Source organism: Eleginops maclovinus, chromosome 23 (assembly GCF_036324505.1).
Source record: "Eleginops maclovinus isolate JMC-PN-2008 ecotype Puerto Natales chromosome 23, JC_Emac_rtc_rv5, whole genome shotgun sequence".
Classification (NCBI taxonomy): domain Eukaryota; kingdom Metazoa; phylum Chordata; class Actinopteri; order Perciformes; family Eleginopidae; genus Eleginops; species Eleginops maclovinus.
This window is the reverse complement of record NC_086371.1, coordinates 12662114-12683009: the sequence shown is the minus strand read 5'-3', so window position 1 is coordinate 12683009 and position 20896 is coordinate 12662114. Positions and strand designations below refer to the sequence as shown.

General features: G+C 41.3%; 1 protein-coding gene across 1 annotated transcript; it reads left to right on the top strand.

Moving 5' to 3' along the window:
- The first annotated feature begins 2899 nt into the window (after window positions 1–2899).
- LOC134859760 (neuronal acetylcholine receptor subunit beta-2-like) lies at window positions 2900–20489 on the top strand. The gene is made up of 6 exons (XM_063876446.1): window positions 2900–3160; window positions 14061–14206; window positions 14336–14380; window positions 14874–14983; window positions 17314–18295; window positions 18989–20489. The coding sequence occupies exons 1-6, from the start codon at window positions 3109–3111 to the stop codon at window positions 19142–19144; spliced, it is 1491 nt and encodes a 496-aa protein (XP_063732516.1). The 5' UTR covers window positions 2900–3108; the 3' UTR covers window positions 19145–20489.
- Window positions 20490–20896: the final 407 nt, after the last annotated feature.

Sequence of the window (20896 nt, the reverse complement as noted above, 5' to 3'; positions counted from 1 at the left end):
CTGTTGGGAAACATATGCAGACGTTGTGAGTTTGTTGTGATGCAGAGGGGAAGTGTGTGGAGGCGGAGGAGCCTGATGTGTGTGTTTGTGTGTGGAAGAACGTAACACTCACATAAGGAGCTGCGTACAATATAAGGCTGATTAGATTATGCTTTACAGAGAGCTCTGGCTTTGGTTGGTTTCAGTCTACTATGATGCGGAAAGTGAATTCATGAATGATTATTTAAATGCAACACTGAACAAACAGAATGCATTCCACGAGGAACAAATGTGACAAAATGACCAAAATCCTGTCAAGTTTTTGGATGTTATACATGTTTCAAAAGTTTGGATCAAGTATTAAATTGTGGTTTATCTTCGCTTTTTTTGTTTAATGGACATTTGTATACCTGTATCTGAGAAGGATCTACTGCATCTTTACTTCAAACTTGGGTTCAAGCATAGCAAATGTCCTATTATGTACAGCTATAATGAGATTTTCCACAAAGGCCCAACATACTTTCAGATTTAGTCTGAGGTCTTTAAAACAATGTCTCTTTCGATGCCTTGTAAAGGTGATCAATATTTCCTCTCTTATGACTTTGAGCATTCACACCATCTGACAATTCAGTATGTACTATCATTAGTGATCATGTGAGGGCATTAAAATACTGTACACTGACAATGTAGTCCTATACATTACACATAGACTTGCCTGTCATAGGGCATGTATTGTTGACTTTCCCATATTATTAAAAGAGTGTTCCACTGACTTCACCTATAACATTATCATTGTCACAATGGACAGAAAAGTAAAGTGCTTCTATTCGAGACCACGTTTATGTATGTGTCTTGTGGTGTGTTTGTGGGTGTTCATATCATATTGCTAATCATACAGCTATCAGTTACAAACACAGGAACAAAGTGTTCATAGATTTTATCCTTTGAGTGTGTGTATGTGTGTTGGCCTGCTCCTCAGATCCACAGCAGACCCCACAGCGAGCTCTAAGTAGCTTTGATTACATTTGGACTCCCTCTGCTCCTCTCCATTGCTTTTAGGATGCAGAGATAATGTTCATTAGCGGAGACGGGCGGGGACTTTGGGAGGCGGATGTTCGCATGCTGCTGAAGTGTGGCTGTAATGGGGAGTGATGGGAGGGTAATACAATTTGGCTGCATTTGGAGCTGTGACCAGAAGTTCATTTTAAAGAGCATGTCTGTACGTAATTGGATGAACCGTGACATGCCTCTGTTGAATTAGGGAAGTGAAGCAACAGGTCATAGAAAAGTTAAACAATGTGTTCCTGCATTACAGACTGCACGTTTGAAAAATGACATATTACACAGTTTGTTTAGAAGTCGGTTAATATATTCATTTTTCCAGCTTTCAGTCACAATGCCTGTGTGAGGTTTGAATGAATCATTTTGGATTAGTTATGGAAATACCCTCAGTTAGTTTTGGGAATAAGATAAGCTATCCATCTCCTCAAAATTCGCAGTAACGCAGTGAAAGCTTTTTTACACATGTATTATCTACTTTTATTAAAAGAAAACAATAAAAAAATAAATGGACCACAGTCTCATGCAAAGTTTTAATTCTGTTTTTCAAATTCTTGATGGGCAACCTCATTTTATTTCACCTTTGTGCGTTATTCCTCTTTTCTTCCTCCTCATTTTATGTAGCACATCTAAGGCCATGCCTTCCTCCTGCCCTCTCTCTTCTGCTAACAGGAACACACACACACACACACACACACACACACACACACACACACACACACACACACACACACACACACACACACACACACACACACACACACACACACACACACACACACACACACACACACACACACACAAGACCAATGATCCAACAGCTGAGGCTGTTTCCCCCTTTTTATGAGTGTGCAATAAAAAGTAATGCCTGTCATGGCTCCCCAGCGCCAAATTTAAACAAATGATGGTTGCACAATGACTGGTGGAGATTGTAGCTATCAGATTTTGGTAGCTGAAGTGCCCAGACACTGATTTTCACCAGCTCTATTGTTGTCCTCTAGCTAACCCTGACCTTTGACCTCACTGGGGAGATGGTTGGTGGTGAGGAAACACAGTGGACCATTGCCCCACTAGGATCAATAAAACATTACCTTCACTGATTTGTTGTATTTCATACAGCAGCTGCTAACACCTAAAGGATTCATATAAAACGTCATGACCTCCAGACTTCATCCTGCAGCCTCAGTGAAGAAACAAACAACCAAACAATGTGCTGAATGCAGATAAAACCTGGGTGGCTGCCTGTTTTTAAAACTTCAGTCCCTGGGTTTAATTATTTTATTTGCTCATCAGTTAGCAGAATGAAAAGAGATCAACGTTTTCTTGCCATGGCTCAACCCCAAAAACACTGATTTGTTTTCCTGTTGCTGCTCCCTTCTGAGCTTCTTAAAAGTATATTTTAATTAACTTAAATTTCATTTTCAATGAAAGGATTTCACCTGATTGTAGAAGATAAGGTTGGTGTTATTGGCTGCTAAGAATACATGTCTTCTCTAGGGGGATCACTGTAATTGCTTCCTGTTTGTTGTCATGTCAAACTGTGTCGATCAAGAGGGCTGGGAGTGAAACTGACGCCCGTTGGGGGAGCGCACAGGGCGGCCAGGGCGAAGTGAGGACCCGGGTGTTTAAATCTTTTATCTCAAGAATGGCCGATTCGGGGATAACATGATTGGCGTATCCCCACTAGCTCCTGACCCATATTCCCAAAGAAAACGTTGTTTACAGAAGAATTAAGAGAGACTCAGCTCCTTACAGCCGCTTTCCACTGCGCGCAATCACAGCTAGCTCCAGCAGCAGCGGTGGAGTCGGTGCGCTCTGGCAGAAAGCATCCAGCCTCCTCCTCTCTGGGCTCTGACAGCAGTCAGTGCTGCTCTCATGCCTCCGATACCCAGGAACCCGCCGTCATTAGCGGAAACCTTTGCAATGGAAACGTTATAATCCAGCCTGCCTTTTTCTACTTTGTAACACTCTCGACTCAATTCTCAACGAGGGGAAGAGAAGAAGAGAAACACGAGACGCACTCTCCAATCTGTAAGTTTTCGCGTGTGTCGCACTGGAGGAGACGACTCGATGGCAGCCCCGGTGAAAGCAGCTTTGACTCTTCTGGTTCTCACCGTGGCAAGTAAGTAATCCTTTTAAATCCTCCTGCAACGGGACAGGGGGGGCTTCTACTCTGCATATGGGACTTTAATCACGGTCTGGTCCATTAGAAAATAGCACACTCTCTGGTTATCAGCATGCCAATGACCAGGCCCGTAGCCAGGGGGGATCGAAGGGTTCGTTCGATCCCCCTCCCGCACTCGACCCCCCCCCCCCCTCCCCCCATACACAGACACGCCCCTCAAGATATGTGGGCTATTCAATGAATGAATTGTTCATCTCCGGTGAATATACATGATTCAAATCTAAATTTACAATATCAAAATCCAGACTAATAAAAAAGAAAAGTAGACTCAGAGAAGTGACGAGTAAGAAAAATGGTTAATATTTCTGTTTACACATTTTGTTCAGACTGTTTTACACCAATCCAGTCGGTGGCGGTAATGCCCCCATTTCTGTTGGTAGCTAGCCTAATCGCCTATTACATAGGAACAAAGAAGAATCAGAAGAATAGCGAAAATGGGTAAAAAAGAAGACAAGGAACGTAAACGAAAGAAGTCGGCGGCAACATTGTCCCAAAACATTGGTGACTTATTCCAGAAAAGGACCAAAATCGGTAAGCTGCTGAGTGCAGGGCTTCTATTTCTTTACTACTTAGCTGCTAGACCTAGCTGCATCTGAACACTCACTGACCTAGGCTACTTGTCAGTGGTTGCCTAGCTCCATTAGGCTATATGCTAGCCCCATCCCTCGCCGAACACAGAAAATACCACTGTCAATTTTGTAGGAAACATAGCGAACGTAACAGTAACTATTTTCGGGATTGTTAAAAGTGTATTGCTTGGCGTGTTAACGTGACTTCGGTGCTTCAATGTCTCCCCCCCTCCATCTCGTTATGCTTGTGCTCTGCAAGTGCCACATAGCTGACAGTTCCCCCCGTCTGTTTTAGACTAGTGTCTGTCTCCTGAGTCTACTGTCTTGACGCAGAGTGTTACCATTTTGTGCTCGCGGCTTCAGATGTCTATGACAGAACTTATTATGTGCAGTTTCGACCTCGGTCTCTATTGGTGCCTCTCCACCTTTTCCTGAAAGTGAAACGGATTTTATGAGGGGTTCCCCCCACACTAAAGCCAAATTATTTTATGCCCATTAGTTGATTTTTAAGAAATGTAAGTGACAATAACATTCAGTAACTCACTTTGCAATGCTGATGATCAAGCTAGGCTGTATTTTACTGTCACCATGCCTGTTGCTCCAGCTAGGCTGTATTTTACTGTCACCATGCCTGTTGCTCCTAAGGCCATAGTAAATAAAATACAGTATAGAGGTGTAAAAAAAAAAGGGGGTTAAACATGGATAGGGTGTATGTGAGTCAATCAGTGTAGTTTCCCTGCACCTGATGTTTGTGTTTCAGGTGCAGATGTTTGTTGTCAGACGTTTGTTGTGTGTGCTTTTTGTTAAAACCGTTTTATGACAAATGCAATATATCTGCTTGATGAAATTACCCAAACCCTCACAATTCTATGTGCACAATAGAAAATAAAATAATTCAGAGAATAAAATTATTATTATGTCTGGTTTGAAATACTCTAAAATTGACTTAAATGTCTTTCTTTTGCTGTATTTATTTAGTGAGTCAGCATGTGGAGGGTGAGCTACCAGCAGCTAGTAGTAGCAGCAATGAAACAGCCTTGCCAGGTAACAGTGCAGTGGAAGAGCAGAGAGATGCAGCAGCTCCTGAAGTGGCTGAGGATGTGAGAGTGAGACAGGCAGCAGAATGTGAGGTAGCCCAGCCGAGCTCTGTACTTGACAGTGACCTTGGCTTCTTCATAGATGCAACCAAATCTATTGAGGAAATAGCACAGGCTGTGTGTCAGATGTCTGATGGCCAAAAGTACAATTTGGTGAAAAACCACGTCAGACCTTCGAAACATTTCATTTTCCCAACTACATTTATTGGTGGGTGCAACAGGGCATTCAGGTATGATTGGTTTGAGGAGCATGGATGGTGGCTGGTTTACAGCATGAAACTCGATGGCGCTTTCTGCATATGCTGTGCTCTCTTTCTCAATGCCACAGAGAGGAAACAGTCAACTTCACTGATAAATGCGCCCTTCAGTAAATGGCATAAGAAAACGAAGATAATTGGAAGCCACCAATCGAAAGCAAACCATTTAGTGGCATTTGAAAGAGCAAAACTGTTTCGACAGTCACATGAAAACCCCAATACCCGGATATCAGTCCGTATGGACAGTGCAAAGGAGACCAACATCAAAGAGAACAGGCACATTCTCAAGTGCGTTGCAGAGGCTGTTCTCTACTGTGGCCGTCAATGCATTGCACTGAGAGGATCAGCTGAGCAGCAGCATTGTAGTGGCAATCCTGGGAATTTCTTGGCCCTATTGAAACTGCTTTCAAATCACGATGAAAAGCTGAAGCAGCATTTGGAGAAACCAAAGCTAAAAAATGCCACATATCTATCACCTCAAAGCCAAAATGAAATGATTGATGTAATAGGGAAGCACATGATTCAGGCCAAGATCGTGGAAGAGGTCAGGCATGCTCAGATGTACACAGTCCTAGCTGATGAGGTCACATCCCATAATGAAGAGCTGATGCCAATGTGTGTTCGCTTCGTGGACAAAGACTTAAATATCAGAGAGGAGTTGCTTGAGATTTGTACTTTGCCACGGATCACAGGTCGCCACATTGCAAGCGCGATCAAAGATGTGCTGAGTCATCTAAGCATAGAGATTGCTGACTGTCGAGGCCAGGGGTACGATGGCGCCAGCAATATGAGCAGCGAAAATGTTGGCGTTCAAGCTTTGATAAAAAAGGATGCGCCTAAGGCAGTTTATATGCACTGCAATGGGCATTGCTTGAACCTTGTCATTGCACGCTCTTGTGCTCTTCCAGTTGTGCGCAACATGATTGATAAGATGAAGTACATCGTCATGTTCTTCACCTGCAGCCCGAAGAGGGAACACCTTCTCAAGGAGGTTGTAGATAAGGAGGCACATTCTACCGGAAAGCGGAAGCCCCTGATTGACCTCAGCCGCACAAGATGGGCAGCACGGCATGATGCCTACAGTCACTTCTACAGTGCCTTTGTCTTCATTATTAAGGCTCTGGAAGTCATGGCACAGGGTCTCCATACAGAGGAGTACAGTGAAGATGTCACCAGTGGATGGGAGGGCAAGTACAAAGCAGAGGCCTATGGTCTCTTGAGTGGGCTACAAAACTTTGGATTCATCCTCACATTCCTCACCGTATACCAAGTTTTATCCCACCTGGCGGGCATCACGGTGAAACTGCAAAGCACCTCACTCGACATCATCGAGGCATTTAGCATGGTTGATGAGGTGAAGTCTGTCTACAAGGAGCTCCGCGAGACCATCGACGACGACTTCAATCAAATCTACGAACAAGCAGTTAGGATGGCTGCTCAGGTCAACGTGGAACCAACCCAGCCGAGAGCAGCTGGAAGGCAGAAACACAGGGAAAATGTACCCGCTGAAGGAGTGAAGGAGTACTATCTCCGGAACATGACGATACCCTTCTTAGACCATGTCATTTCAGAGTTTGAGTCCAGATTTAGTCCCCTCTCTGTGACCGCATCAAGGCTCATGGGCCTAATTCCATCTGTCCAGTGCAACTCAGATGTAACGGTGGACATCTCTGAAGCAGTCGCTCTGTACCAAGATGACTTGCCATCACCAGAGGTCATTGACCAGGAGCTGAAACGGTGGAAGTTGAAGTGGCAGGTCAAAGCATTACACCAAAGACCAAGCTCATGTGCCTCAGCTATCAAAGAGTGTGATGAGATGATGTATCCGAACATCTTCAAACTCCTGAAAATTGCATGCACCTTGCCAGTGACCTCCTGCGAATGTGAGAGGTCTGCCAGTGTTCTCCGGAGACTCAACAGTGGGGAGCAACAGACAAAAAATGAAGGACAGCAACAACAGACTCACAACAAACTTGACGATGAATAAAATATGTCTAAATTAAAAGATTTGAAGTGTGCTGGTGTATTTAGGGGGCATTGGAGTAGGGAGCCAAATGAAGTCCACTTTCGGGGGGAAAAGATCCCCCCCCACCACAATGCTGGCTACGGGCCTGAATGACTTTACTAGATCTGGGAAGTGTTATGAATATAAGGGATTTGAGGTGATACCATGTGCTTATTAGCAGAAACACCAACACTCCGCCCCTATGAGGTAACTTAGAATGATTACAAGTGAGTTATTAAGTTTTGGGGAGATATTTAAGCCACATTTGTACTTAACAGAAGCACGTGATACCGGAAAGCAGGCCGGTGGGGAAAATAGTTGCATTTCCTTGCCTGAGACCGTTTAGCACGTGATTTTACAGAACGCCTCAATTAACTACCTTGCTCGTCTTTCACACAACAACCCATATAGTCGTAATGTTATTGCTTTTTACGGACATTGCTTTAATGTAGGTGACTGGTGCGTTGCTTTTGTACACATTTTGCATTTCTATGTTGGTTGACTTGATGAAATCTCATGATGATATTTTGTGTCCACCACGTGCGTTAATGGCCTGCAGTGTGTGCCAAGGCAATGCGATGATAATAACAGGGACATCGTGGACTGGCTCTGTACAGAGAACATTAACGCTTCTAACAGATTATGTACAGTACACGTCTTTTCACTTTTGTTTCTTTAAATTGAGGTGCTGTCCGCGGTCTTAAATCAGGCCCTGAAGGGGAATCCCATTCAGAAGCTGTCCAGGGTGCTGAAATGGGATCTCAATGTGACAGTCAGTGCATGATCTGCTGCGTCGCTCAACAAGGCAAAGCCCCAGTACCCATTGTGTCTGCCCAGTGTGTAGGTGGATAGGTAGATGCACAATGCAATAAACAGGAAATGTTTTATTGAAATAAAGGCGTGTTGTTTGTAATTAATATACATATTAAATAATATAGGGGAATAGCTAAAGTTAGATGCATTCTAATAAATACTTGATGGTTAAAAGCAAGGGCAGGGATGCTCTTACTCTTGTCCATTTTTGAATTTTCCTTAAGCATTTGAAGCACTTTATGTATGCATCTAAATCATGCATCTACAATACTGTAATCTCACTCAACATCTTCATGGGTAAGCCTAAGTAAATCTTTCATTTGTAATACTTCCTTTTGCCCCCTTCTGCCCCCCTTTAAAACAGATCCAACACTGTCTCTGTTCTATGATCCCCATCAGTTGAGACATTGCATGACTCTGGCTGTGTCACTCTTGTAAAACTCCCCCCCAAGCTGCTACAGTAAGACGACTCAATCCACGCAGCAACTTTAATGAGATTGTTTTACCTTTCAGTCTCATTCTGTCACACTGTGCCACCCAGGATGCCACATTTATTTTTCTTCATTTTATCTTGTATTTTTCTCCTCCTTTGCTGTAACTTATCCGACGTATTGAGTTCCTCATCACACACTCCTCTGTTTCTCCAAGTATCAGCTACGTGATGTTGGTGATGTGCCAATATGTGCTACACTTACACCTGATTAGATGTTTTGCTCATTAAAAGCATGAAAAATGCCTAGGAGTGGAAAAGGGGGAATCACACGCTATCTGTGCGTGACAAGTCTGACTCCAAGTCTCTGAGGATAATGCTTAACATGTGGGCGGGCAAAAATATGTAGCTCTACGTTTTGCCCTCAGGTTATTTCTAAGAATGTTGTTTCTTAGAACTTAAAAGCTGCTTTCTCATAACTGGAGATGTGTGTCCTGTCAAGAGGGCTCGGCATCAATGAATCAACACTTCATAGTAAACTATTAGTCATTACTCTGGTATATTTGTTTGGATGTTTCTCTTTGAATGAGGGAAATAAGTTCGATAAGGGGAGATACAGCAGTTACATGTAAGAGTAGACTGATGGAGCACAGAAGAAAACCACTGTTTAAACTGCCATCTCTCCTCTAAACAAACAAGAACACTTCATTTATTTGTATAGCACCTTTCATACAAGGCATGGAAAACAAAGTGCTACGCAAAACAAAGGAGATATGAACTGAACATAAAAACAGGTATGGATGCCATCATTAATGAATAATAAGAATAGACAAAATAGTCAAAACAATAAGATGGAAAATAAAACAAACTTAATAATGATACAAAATCAGTATCCATATTTGAGGCATTTTCATTTCAATTAATACACACTGTCTCATCCAAGGGTTCTCTTCTACTTCGTTCTTATCATCTTTTTCCACATCAGTGGTGAAGATTTGAATTTTTAAAAAGAAAACTCTTTCAAGAAGAGGCAAGGCAGAATAAAAGCACAAGATGGATAGGTTGTGGCAGGTAAAGAGTATCATTGTAGTCCAAATGTATTTTATTCTATCCTCACCCATTAAGGATAACTCCACTGTCTGTGATGATAAAATGTTTGAGGGGAAACAACCAACAAAGATCTCAAGTAAAGTCTCTCTGTAGATACACTATGTGAAATGTCTTGCTAAGAGCTGACCAGTTGGCAGCATATTCATATGGATGGCCTGTGGCTTTCTTTTACAACATCTCTGATAGGGGCAGTGAACTGAGCAAAGCCAAGCTGAATTAAATTGTTTTGGCCTCAGAAAGGCCACCCCTGATAGCAAGGCGTTTAATAATTTACAACCCTAAAAGAGAACCTGCAGGATGCAGAATTTGGATGCTTTTCTCTCTGTACACTGGACTGATGACAGAGCCTGTCTATCCATCTGCATTACAAACACAAAAAGAGACACGGCAGTTTGTCCAGATGTTTTTGTTGTTGCACAATTTAAACACGCTCTGTATGCTGCGGTTGAGACAATGCAATACGTTGAACTGGTTTAGAAAGAGTATGAGAATAATCTTTGATTGTGGTTGAGTGTCTGCTTGTGAGATGATGGCATTTTTATTTTAGAGCCAATGAATTATTGAAGTGTGGAGAGTGCAGCAAGGCGCACAGGAGTGTGTGTTTGAGTGTGTGCATACACGTGTGATGGGACCTGCTGGTAGACTCCCTAATGCTCCGTCTCTACTTACATCCACATCTCATTTGAACCCCATCATCTTTTCATCATTCACTGTCAAACCCCTTATATCACTCCATACAGCCCATACTGCGCTGCCTCCTTAGTCCTCTCCACTGGTGCCATGAAGTAATTTATCCTTCACAGTTTAGTAGCTTCTTGTGCCAGGTTTAGCTTTATGGCAACCTCTTTAACTTATTACAGTAATACGACATTTGTATTTCTCTTTGGCAGAAATCAACGTGGAGCCAGAGAAAAAAAACCCTCTGAAGCCACTTCAGTAAAGATCAGCCTGCGGATCAAAATGGATCTGACAATAAGTTGGAGTTTTTAACAATATATTAGACTTATTATGTTTTAAACAAAACCAACAGTGTATAGTATTGCACATTTTTAAAGTGAGGTGATAATAAATAAGTGGGAACTGTGGTGCAGGGGTTACCAATTAAATCACCATTTCGTTCGCCCCAATTGTAGCCCCTGCATTCAAAATGGGAAAGGACACTTGGGCAAGATACCTGTCCCAAATTACTCCTGTAAGCATGAAACTATTCTAAGTTTCTTTGGATAAAAGCTAAATAACATGTCATGTAAACCGATGCAGCAGATGCAAAAATGTCCTTATTTTAAGTCCCTATGGGCCAGAAACAGTGGAGCCTACATTTTGCATGACGCAGATAATATCATTATTTCTTTTTTTGCGTGTGCCTTTCAAACTCCATTAGCCCAATGGTAATGCAGGCTCTCTGCAAGCCATCAATGTCATAAGGGTTTCTCTTTCTGAGTTCAGAAGACTTTTTGTTGCCAGTCTAAAATGAACTTCTTCTGAGCATCTAGTGGACTACCCCTTTAAAGGAAGCATGATAGGCGTTTATTTTAACAGAGCATATAATGATTGTAATTAAATAACTAATTAGGTTCCTCACAATTCTGTAAAATGTGTGGCTAACTATTTGCGTGTCAATGCTTGATAGATTTAGCAGCTATTGCTTTTAATTGAGGCTTTAATCGTATTAACCAAAGCACAAAGACAAATAATACTGAGACAATGAGCTGGACTAACAGGATTTATAGAGTGTGACCTCAAATCCCAGTCAACCAAACTCACACTAGTTGAAAGAAAAGATGCTGGTGTTCCCATCGTGCAGCACCCTCGTTGCATATAAACATTGATTTGTTGCCAGGTTGTCATCCCCTTAAATGACTCAGTGATTTCCCAAGAATCACCACCATAATACGGCATGATCCTATTTCCTTTTATCAGATGATTATACTAATCTGGGAATTGTTTTGTCCCCTACTCTGTGAGGTTGTTTATTGTGTGTATCTATTGTCCTCTTCTCCCCTCATGTGTCGTCGCCTCTTCTCTCTGGCTAATCCTGACAGACAGAGCTCTGGGTTTTCAGAGCTCTCTTAAGACATATACCCTTGAGATTTATTGTCATGGTTGCTCAGATGTCAGACACTCCTCTTGTCTGTTCATCAGATAGAAGCCTGCAGGAGCTGAATGTGGACTGACCGAGTGGAGAATCGCTCTCTTTTTCCTGCACCTGCTTTTGAAGCTCAGTGCCTCTTGTATCAAGTTTTATATAACAGAAAAAACTTTTTATGGATATATCCTGAAACTATATATATGGCAGTTGGCAGAGTTGCTTGAAACAAGTGCCAACATAATAAATATTCATATTTCTCCAAAGCCGCCAAATGCATATTTCTGAGATACGCGGCTATATTGTTTACGTTAGTTCAGAAGTGTTTGCATGTTTTTATATGAACGATTGACTATATATCTTATAGAGCTATACAGCTTTATAGCTGTCAAATGCTAGGCTGGGTCAGCGTCAAACTCTACAGCATAGACTATTTGAGGCATTCAGTTGATATTTTTCTTGGTTCAAGAGGATTTGCTCATGACCAGACAAAGAATTACCACATTTTTCTCTGTGGTCATTGGGCTCAGGACAGATGTCACTTCAAGTAGGCTACATAATAGATGAGTGACAGTTCTTATCTTTCACAGCGACATCAAAACAAGCTCTTTCCAGACACATGCCTGGACACTTGCTGACTCATCTGTCTTCTGAATCTTAAATCGTTGCTTCCAGGTGTAGGTGTCCATAGCAAGTCCTGCTGTGTGAGGCTTAGTTTTCTAACAAATAGATATTCTGGTTAAACTACTAAGATTTTTATTTGTAATTTTGTTCTCAATTGCTCTTTGTGAAGTTTCTTCCAGTTGTCCTTGTTAAAGGATTTTTTGGTGGATTCTTTGTAGACTCGAAGGTTTAAGGACAAAGGTTTGCTGTACATGTTGTTAGACAAAAAGAAAAAGTCAAAAAACAGGAGGCCAAGTTAGAACAATAGCCCAAAACAAATGCCAAGTTCAAGAAAAAAGAGCGACAACACTGAAAAACTGTTGCGCGAAGACACAAAAACAAGAATGACTCGCTCCGCAGAAATTATTACTACAGTGCTAAATGCTAAATGTAAAGGTCACGACAAAAGTCTCTGTACATCTGGAGATTAGTTACTTTTCTGGTTAACTTGTGATGTAATCATAGACAACTATTGATTGAGATTAATATCAATTATCATAACATACGTCCTACTGCCATATGCAACAGCAATATGCACAGTATACTCCTTTAGTGTAACCCCCCTCTTGATATTTTCTTTCTTGTCACCCTCTATTTTATATTGTCCTGTTTGCAGGAAAGATGTAGCCAACAGTCATTTCAAGCTAAATGCAATGTATGGAGCATAAACAAGGTGGTCACAAAAGCCACCCAGAAAACTGGGACATGCAACATATAAACAGATAAAAGAAAGCAGGAAAGAACAGATACAAGACAAACACAAGAGAAAAGGCTTTTAAACTAAAGCAGGTGTGACTGAGAGTGCTTGTTGGGTTGTACATGATCACAAAGAAAGCGAGGTTAGTGTTTCAATGTTTATCTGAGGACAGCAGAAAAGGAGATATGAAGGTGGAAATCAGAGTCGCTCAGTTTTAATGTAACATTTCCAAAGCAAGGGACTTTGTTTTTTTTTACGCACGCACGTACTCACGCACGCACACACGCACACGCACACACGCACACACACCATCTTGATTGTGGGAAGCTAGAAGTCAGATATTTTTAAATAGTCGGGACTTATGACTTTAATTTATGCTCATAACAATTGCTGAAGTCTTTTCAGTCTTTAAGGATAAGCAAGAAGAGCTGCTGAACTCTTCACCTAACTATTTCTTTATCTTCCAACTGTAAGACTTGTTGTCAGACTTTGTCTATCGAGTAGACGCCCCCTTGACTCCAACAACATTACACCTGTCTCAGATATTATTCATCCCAGCAGGCTGTAGAGCTGGAAAGTTGAACTAAAGGTTGCATCAACTTCAAGGTTTTACTAACTTGACTTCTATGCACATCTGTAAGATCAAGTCAATATCAACACACACACTTGGCCCCAGGTGTGTACTCACCATAACTGATGATTCAAGACATGCACATTATTCAATGTGGGGCAACATCAACACACCATGTTATCCTGATATGAGTGCATCATCTCAATACCCACCCACTGAAATTAGAGAAGTCATTGCTGGCAGTTGTGCACAGCTGTAGTTTGACATTTTTGGCAAGGTGTCCAACAGATTGAGATGACATAACAACTCCATTGTTTGAGCTAGAGGTGGTCAAACAATGGAGAACCAACAGCGTAAATGTTTTTATCCTCATATGCAGGCTGTCGTGGTACATGGTTAGGCCCCCGTCTGTTAGACCAAAACATTAGTAAAACAGTACTCATCATCATCATCATCATCATCATCATCATCATCATCATCATCATCATCATCATCATCATCTTATTTTCTTATTTCTGTGTGTGTTTGTGTGTGTGCAGCTGCCTTGTGTGCGGAGGTGGAGGAGCGTCTGGTGAGTCACCTGTTGTCAGCAGATCGATACAATAAGCTGATCAGACCAGCTGTCAACAACAGCCAGCAGGTCACCGTCTACATCCAGGTGTCTCTGGCCCAGCTGATCAACGTGGTGAGGAAACACACACTCAATTGAAGTTATCATAGAGGCATATCCTGCAAATTTAGGATAATTCAAGGATGCACATGGTGGAGATTATTGCACTAAAATGAGTTCATCCTCTTCCTGTCTTTGTTTCAGAACGAGAGGGAGCAGATCATGACCACAAACTGTTGGCTCAGTCAGGTTTGTGTCCACACTCATCCTCTTATTCTTCTTGTTTGTGTCCAGATGTGTAAAATAAAATATGACCTTTATTAGTCCTACAGCAGGGAAATGTGCTGTGTTACAGAAAAGGAGATAGTGAAACAACTAGGGGCATCAGTTTAAACAAAATGTCATTTCATAAATAAGTAAACAGTAAAAACCTAAATATAACATACACATACTGAACGGTTGAATTCACAAAAAGCATTTTTCTTCTGCCAGATAAAGGTTGACTGAACCACTTTATTGTATTGTGCACACAGGGAAATGTTCATGTTTGTTTCCGGTTGCAAAATATATTTATTTTGTAACCATTGAATTGGTGCGTGTGTGTGTGTGTGTGTGTGTTTGTGTGTGTGTGTGTGTGTGTGTGTGTGTGTGTGTGTGTGTGTGTGTGTGTGTGTGTGTGTGTGTGTGTGTGTGTGTGTGTCTAACTTTTGAATTAATCCTATTTTATTCTCTTTTTCATCAGGTGTGGAATGACTACAGATTAATGTGGGACCCTGAAGAGTACCAGGGAATCAAGAAAATCCGACTCCCATCACAACACATCTGGTTGCCGGACATCGTCCTCTACAACAAGTATGTCTGATTTGTGAGACGCAAAATAAGTGTGTTTGTGTTTGAGTGTGTGTTTGAATGAGTGATTAAAATAACTTTAATAATAGAACTTTATTCAAAACCCCCTCTTTCCTAAAATGTTTTCTCATCCTCTTATTCCTTCTATCCTCTTATCGCACTTTCACTTTTCACCTCTTTTAGGGCAATGAATGCAACCAAAATGTTTTGTTAGCACTGTATGCAGACATTCTCATGATGATGAGTGCTCTTTCAAGGGATGAGAGATTACAGGATTTACAGGGAGAGGGACATAGTCATGTTATAGAATCTGCAGTTTAGACTTTCATCCCCACTTGCATGTGGTCACACCTGATGACTGACGCCCACGTCACGTGATTACATTTACATTTGTGGAAGAAAAATTATGCAAATTGCAGACAACCAAGCAAAAATCCAAACATGCAGTTTCATTTAACTATTTACACTTCTAGATTTGATCAAAACAATATAGTATTAACAATAAACTGCTGATAGAAACCAATGCACTATAATGTCCTTAATACACGTTCACATTTCTCTGGACATAACTTTACGTGTGTTTTGCAGATTGAGCAGAAATGCACAAATCATCAAATCATCTTGCAGCTGTAAGAAATCGCCGCAAGGAAAAATCAATACATGAGAATGCTGCGTTAAGTTCATCCAAGGAGAAATGACCCCAATGGCTTTATCCACTGAAGTGTAGCTGGCAGACACAAAGGCTTTTTAGCATACCCTCATATCCCATGTAGGTCACACACGTGGTCTGTTTTCCATTTTATTGTTGACTGTGTTACATTAGCATTTAATTTGTTTGAATAAAATATAGTTAACAGTCCTTGCTCTTCTATCTAATCACATTTACTTTTAAATTTGAGTTTTACTTTTGAATTGATGAATTTATTCGGGTCATATGTGTCTAATATGTTAACTTTTGAAAACATTTTTTGACTTTAGCCCTAAAAATTAAGCTTCCATACAACACGACCACATTATCGATTGCATTGTGAGGGAATTAGCTTTTTGACAAAATTAAGTTTTGTTTTATTGTATGGTAAATATATTTGTAATCAAGTCTGCTTGCTAAATTAATCTGTCAATCACACAAACTTTACTGACTTTTACCCAGGAGGTGTTTGTGGTGTGTGTGCGAAACCAACAACCCACTTTTGATTAATTAATTAACCTCCTTAGCTCTGATAAGGTCACAGATGTGCTTATTGTGAGCTCAACAAGCTTCAAAACATTAACGACAGGTTTAAAATCACATTCGTAATCTGGATGAAAATAACATTCGCTTTACTGGGTATATATTTGAGTTGTACGGGAATGCTATTTTTGATGATGAGGGGTTGCTAGAACATATAAACACAGCTGTGTGGACGTGTAGCTTTTTTGTTTTGGTCAGCAGAGTTACCCCACAGTTTATACAGAAGTGGTAATCATTAAACTTTCATGAACTGGATTGCTGGTCAGCTGAAGACCACATAAAGTGCATTAAGAGGTAAAATGACAGGAGATGATCAGCACTACTTACGGCTTCAAGTCCAGGTCTTCTGCCAGGTTTAGGGGACAAGGGGTTGCAGTAAGCAGGTCGAGCCTCTGCATTTTTAATTCGTCAGAAGGGCCGAAAGCATTAGAGACAGAGTGTGATGGTTGGATTCCTGACCTGCTTTATAATTGATAGGCCACTTATCTATAATGCATCAACTTCAGCCTTGGAAAAAAGACAGTCTCAGCAGATTTGAGCTTTGGGGGGGGGGGGGAGTTGTTGTAATGTTGCTGGGATCTCTCCCAGTTTGATTTCCTCCCTTGAGATGATCATCACACATCCTTTAAGGGTTAACTGTTGCACGTGTCACCTCAGCAGTGCTCGATGGCAGTCATTAAATCTTTTTCTCATCACTCCATGAGCCATCTTAAGATTGCACAAATTAAAACATAGAGACAAGACAAACAGTAAAGTGGTTATCGTTTAAGAGGTTAATGTGTTAAAGAACCTTTACTCACACTAGCTGGTCAGCTGCTCCATGCTCCACCATCCCAACCTCCTCTTTTCAAGCTAACCTGTTGGTATTATCTATTTAACCAAAGTTGAATATGTACGTATGTGTTTTGAAGGAGGTGGATTTGTTCAGTAAGCGTTGAAAGAAGTAATCTAGCAATTCTACTCGGACTTCTCCAACTTGTTCCTAAACTTCCGATAAACTTGTGAAGATGTGTTTTTGTTTCAATGAGTGAGAGACATACTTTAAATTGCCTTGACTTCCTCTCCTTTCTTTTGCTTACCTCCCACACTTTCCTCCTCTCAGTGCTGATGGGACCTATGAAGTCTCCTTCTACTCCAATGCAGTGGTCTCCAACAACGGCGAAGTGGCCTGGCTCCCACCAGCTATCTACAAGTCAGCCTGTAAAATTGAAGTCCGTGATTTCCCTTTTGACCAGCAGAACTGCACCCTCAAGTTTCGCTCCTGGACCTACGACCACACTGAGATAGATCTCATCCTCCTCAGTGATTTTGCCTCGCGTGACGACTTCAAACCCAGCGGTGAGTGGGATATTGTTTCACTGCCTGGACGCAAGAACGAAGACCCTAACGACATCAGGTACCTGGACATCACCTATGACTTTATAATCAAAAGGAAGCCTCTCTTCTACACCATCAACCTGATCATTCCCTGCATCCTGATCACTTCCCTGGCTATCCTGGTGTTCTACCTCCCATCAGACTGTGGTGAGAAGATGACTCTCTGTATCTCTGTCCTCCTGGCACTCACTGTGTTTTTACTCCTTATCTCAAAAATTGTGCCACCCACGTCTTTAGCAGTGCCTCTGATTGGAAAGTACCTGATGTTTTCAATGGTACTGGTCACCTTCTCCATTGTCACCAGTGTTTGCGTGCTCAATGTGCACCATCGGTCCCCCAGTACGCACACTATGCCTCCGTGGGTGAAGCGTATCTTCCTGTACCGGCTCCCCTCTTACCTATTCATGCGGAGACCCGGCAGCTCCAACATCCGTGAGAAGTTCAGGAGAAAACACCAACAGAGATCGTACTCTGACCAGAAGATGTGTGGAGTTGATGGAGGCCATGCAGGAATGGCAGATTCCTCCTCGTCCTTTTTTGTGAACGAGGAGTCGGCCAAACGCTACGGCTGGAGAATCAGCGACATGTCAGAGAACACAGAGTTCAGGAAGAGGATGACGCTCAAGAGCAACATTGACGTGGAAGATGCGGTAGACGGAGTACGCTACATTGCTGAGAAGATGAAGAGCGAGGATGATGATGAAGGGGTAGGTTTATTGGCATTTGCATGTATGTCATAACTTAAATATGTGCAACATGCTTTGGAGGCTTTTCCTTCACCTGCTTGTTGTTCTTTTTTAGAGATAAAATAATTCTGTACACTCTCACTAATTTTAGAGATGAACACAACCTGAACAATCTATGATCTGCAAATATTGATTTCCAAGGTTTCATGTTTTTCTGTACCACTTCGGCTATGTGATGGGTTACATTATGTAACCTACGTCATATGTGGTATGGAAATAATTGGGTTTGGCATGCTTGCCTTTCTTTCAGTTGCTCAATTAAAGACTGTTATTGCGCATTACTGTAGGAATAACACATGGTGTACATTGGTAGTGATTTATTTGCAAATTTATTACATTATTGCGCATGAGAAAAATGTAGCCACAACATTGGTAAATACCTAATCTGCTCTGGTATAAAATGCTTGTTCTCAAAGCAAATCGATCAACAGCTTTAATCAAGTTTAACGTGACTTGATTTGTATGCCCTTCATGTTATGTCACAGCAACTTTACTTTTGTGTCAGCCAAAAATAATAAGATATGATATCAGAAATTAGAAGCACCAGAGACAAAACGTAATATGCAAAATAAACAAAAAAATAATAATTCATAGTTCACCTAAGTTCAGGGCATGAAACAATAGCAGCATTCAAAATGTATCCTCTCTCCACAGATCATTGAAGACTGGAAGTACGTGGCCATGGTGATCGACCGCCTCTTCCTGTGGATCTTTGTGTTCGTGTGTGTGGTCGGGACGCTGGGTCTCTTCATGCAGCCTCTGTTCCAGAATTACAACACTCCCCTTGTTGATGAGGTGGACAATAAATGAAAGCTGAAACGTCATTATGAACTTGATTTACCCCTCGCCCCTCTGAACAGAGCTCTGACAACATTCTGAAACATAAACATGTCCGTCTTGCACCACATGCTCACTGGAACCTTTTAATGATGCACTTTAGACCTCTTCCACCAGCTTCTCTTTTCCTTACTTCCACTCCGACATCCTCCATGTGTCATCCTCTGCTCCACTCTAGGCAAAGGCAAACAGTACATTTATAACCAGTTACCAGATTGATTTACGTTAGACCACCTAAGTTTTATTCAGAACATGATGTCATAAAAAAAAACACAATGGCCAAAACTATAAAAACAAAACCCAGGTTATAATAGACTAGATTTATTGTTTCACTCAAATATGAAATAAAATAATCTTTCATCATTATGAAAAGGTGAACAGCAATTCAGGACTGTTCGATTTAAAACAGATTTAGGTTTGCTATGTCTCTCTGTTTAAATCTCACATAACATGACATTGTGGGGGCCTGAATGCATTAAAAAAGTACTGTGTTACTTTGGTCCGATAGATCCCTAAAGAGAGAGATCCTAAAAGATGAACAAAGACACAGAAACACAGATTTTGGGTCTCATGTCAAAACACTTCTTTGGAGAAACACAGACGAAGATCACCTCCCTTGGAGCTTTTGCCAATAGCACACATACTATACATTTCTAACGTTTGCCTTTAAAACTCAGATCGAGATGGCACACTGTTGGACTTCTCAAACAATAACAATGGACGTGTGTGAAAGTGTTTTTACCCTCAGACAAACCTCACTGTGTGACTGATCAAAAGTAAGCTACTGCTGTCAAGTTTAAAAGCAGCTTTGTTTTGAATAAAGGACGTTAAAATAACAAAAACAAGCAAGACTTAAAACCAATGACCATTAGGCTGTTGTTACTCACCAGGCTCCTTTTTAAGGTACAGTACTCCCGTTTCATCAAAGCTGTGCTTGTCAGAATCCAAAATCAAGGAAACCAGCAGCAATAACAGTGTACAGTATTTTATACGGCTTGTTTGCTTTGTCCTATTGTAAGCCCTCGCAGTCTGCTCTCGGAGACATTACTTGAATATGTGTTCAGTGATTATTTCCAAGAGGTATTATATAACTCGTCACCGTCCTAAAGCACTCGTCTGTCACTGCTACCAATGTTGGCCGAGGAAACGTGTACTGTACTGATCCAGCTGTGTTGATTTCTTTCAGCTTGGATTTTTGATGTGGTTGGAATAAAACATACTTATTTCTTTTATTTCCCATAGGTTCAGTCATGTTGTTGAGTTTTGTCTGTGCAGACAATAAATGTTTATGAGATTCACAGAAAGGGACTATGATGACTTAATAACTGGATCAATAAAGCAAAAATGACGGCAACAAGCAAACCCGATGGATCATATGAACATTAATTGGTCATTCTATCCTGCAGTCTTTCTTTCAGAATTACAAACATGTCTGAGTTCCTAATTACATTTGTTTGAGTCATAACTCCATCTCTCCTCTAGCTTTTCCTTCATTTAACAGTTCATTTGAGAATCAGCATGCTTAGGACAAGAGAACGTAAAGGCTTAAACATCCCCCAGGCTCTTTTTTCCCACAACACACATTTTTAGCAATGGTGACAAGATTCAAAACCAAGAACAATTTCCGGCAGGTTGGCATTTTGAATGTATTTCCTCTTTGTGTGAGTGTAGTCTCTGAGGCCACAGCTAAATGTAAGTCAGCTGACAGAGACTTCATTAGTCTTT

What these genes read in the sequence shown, in the direction of transcription:
- LOC134859760 (XM_063876446.1), top strand. Translation starts at nt 3,109, where the DNA reads ATGGCAGCCCCGGTGAAAGCAGCTTTGACTCTTCTGGTTCTCACCGTG. An exon ending in TCTGGTTCTCACCGTGGCAA is followed by an intron (nt 3,161 to 14,060) that starts GTAAGTAATCCT and finishes GTGTGTGTGCAG; the next exon opens with CTGCCTTGTGTGCGGAGGTG. An exon ending in TGGCCCAGCTGATCAACGTG is followed by an intron (nt 14,207 to 14,335) that starts GTGAGGAAACAC and finishes TCTTTGTTTCAG; the next exon opens with AACGAGAGGGAGCAGATCAT.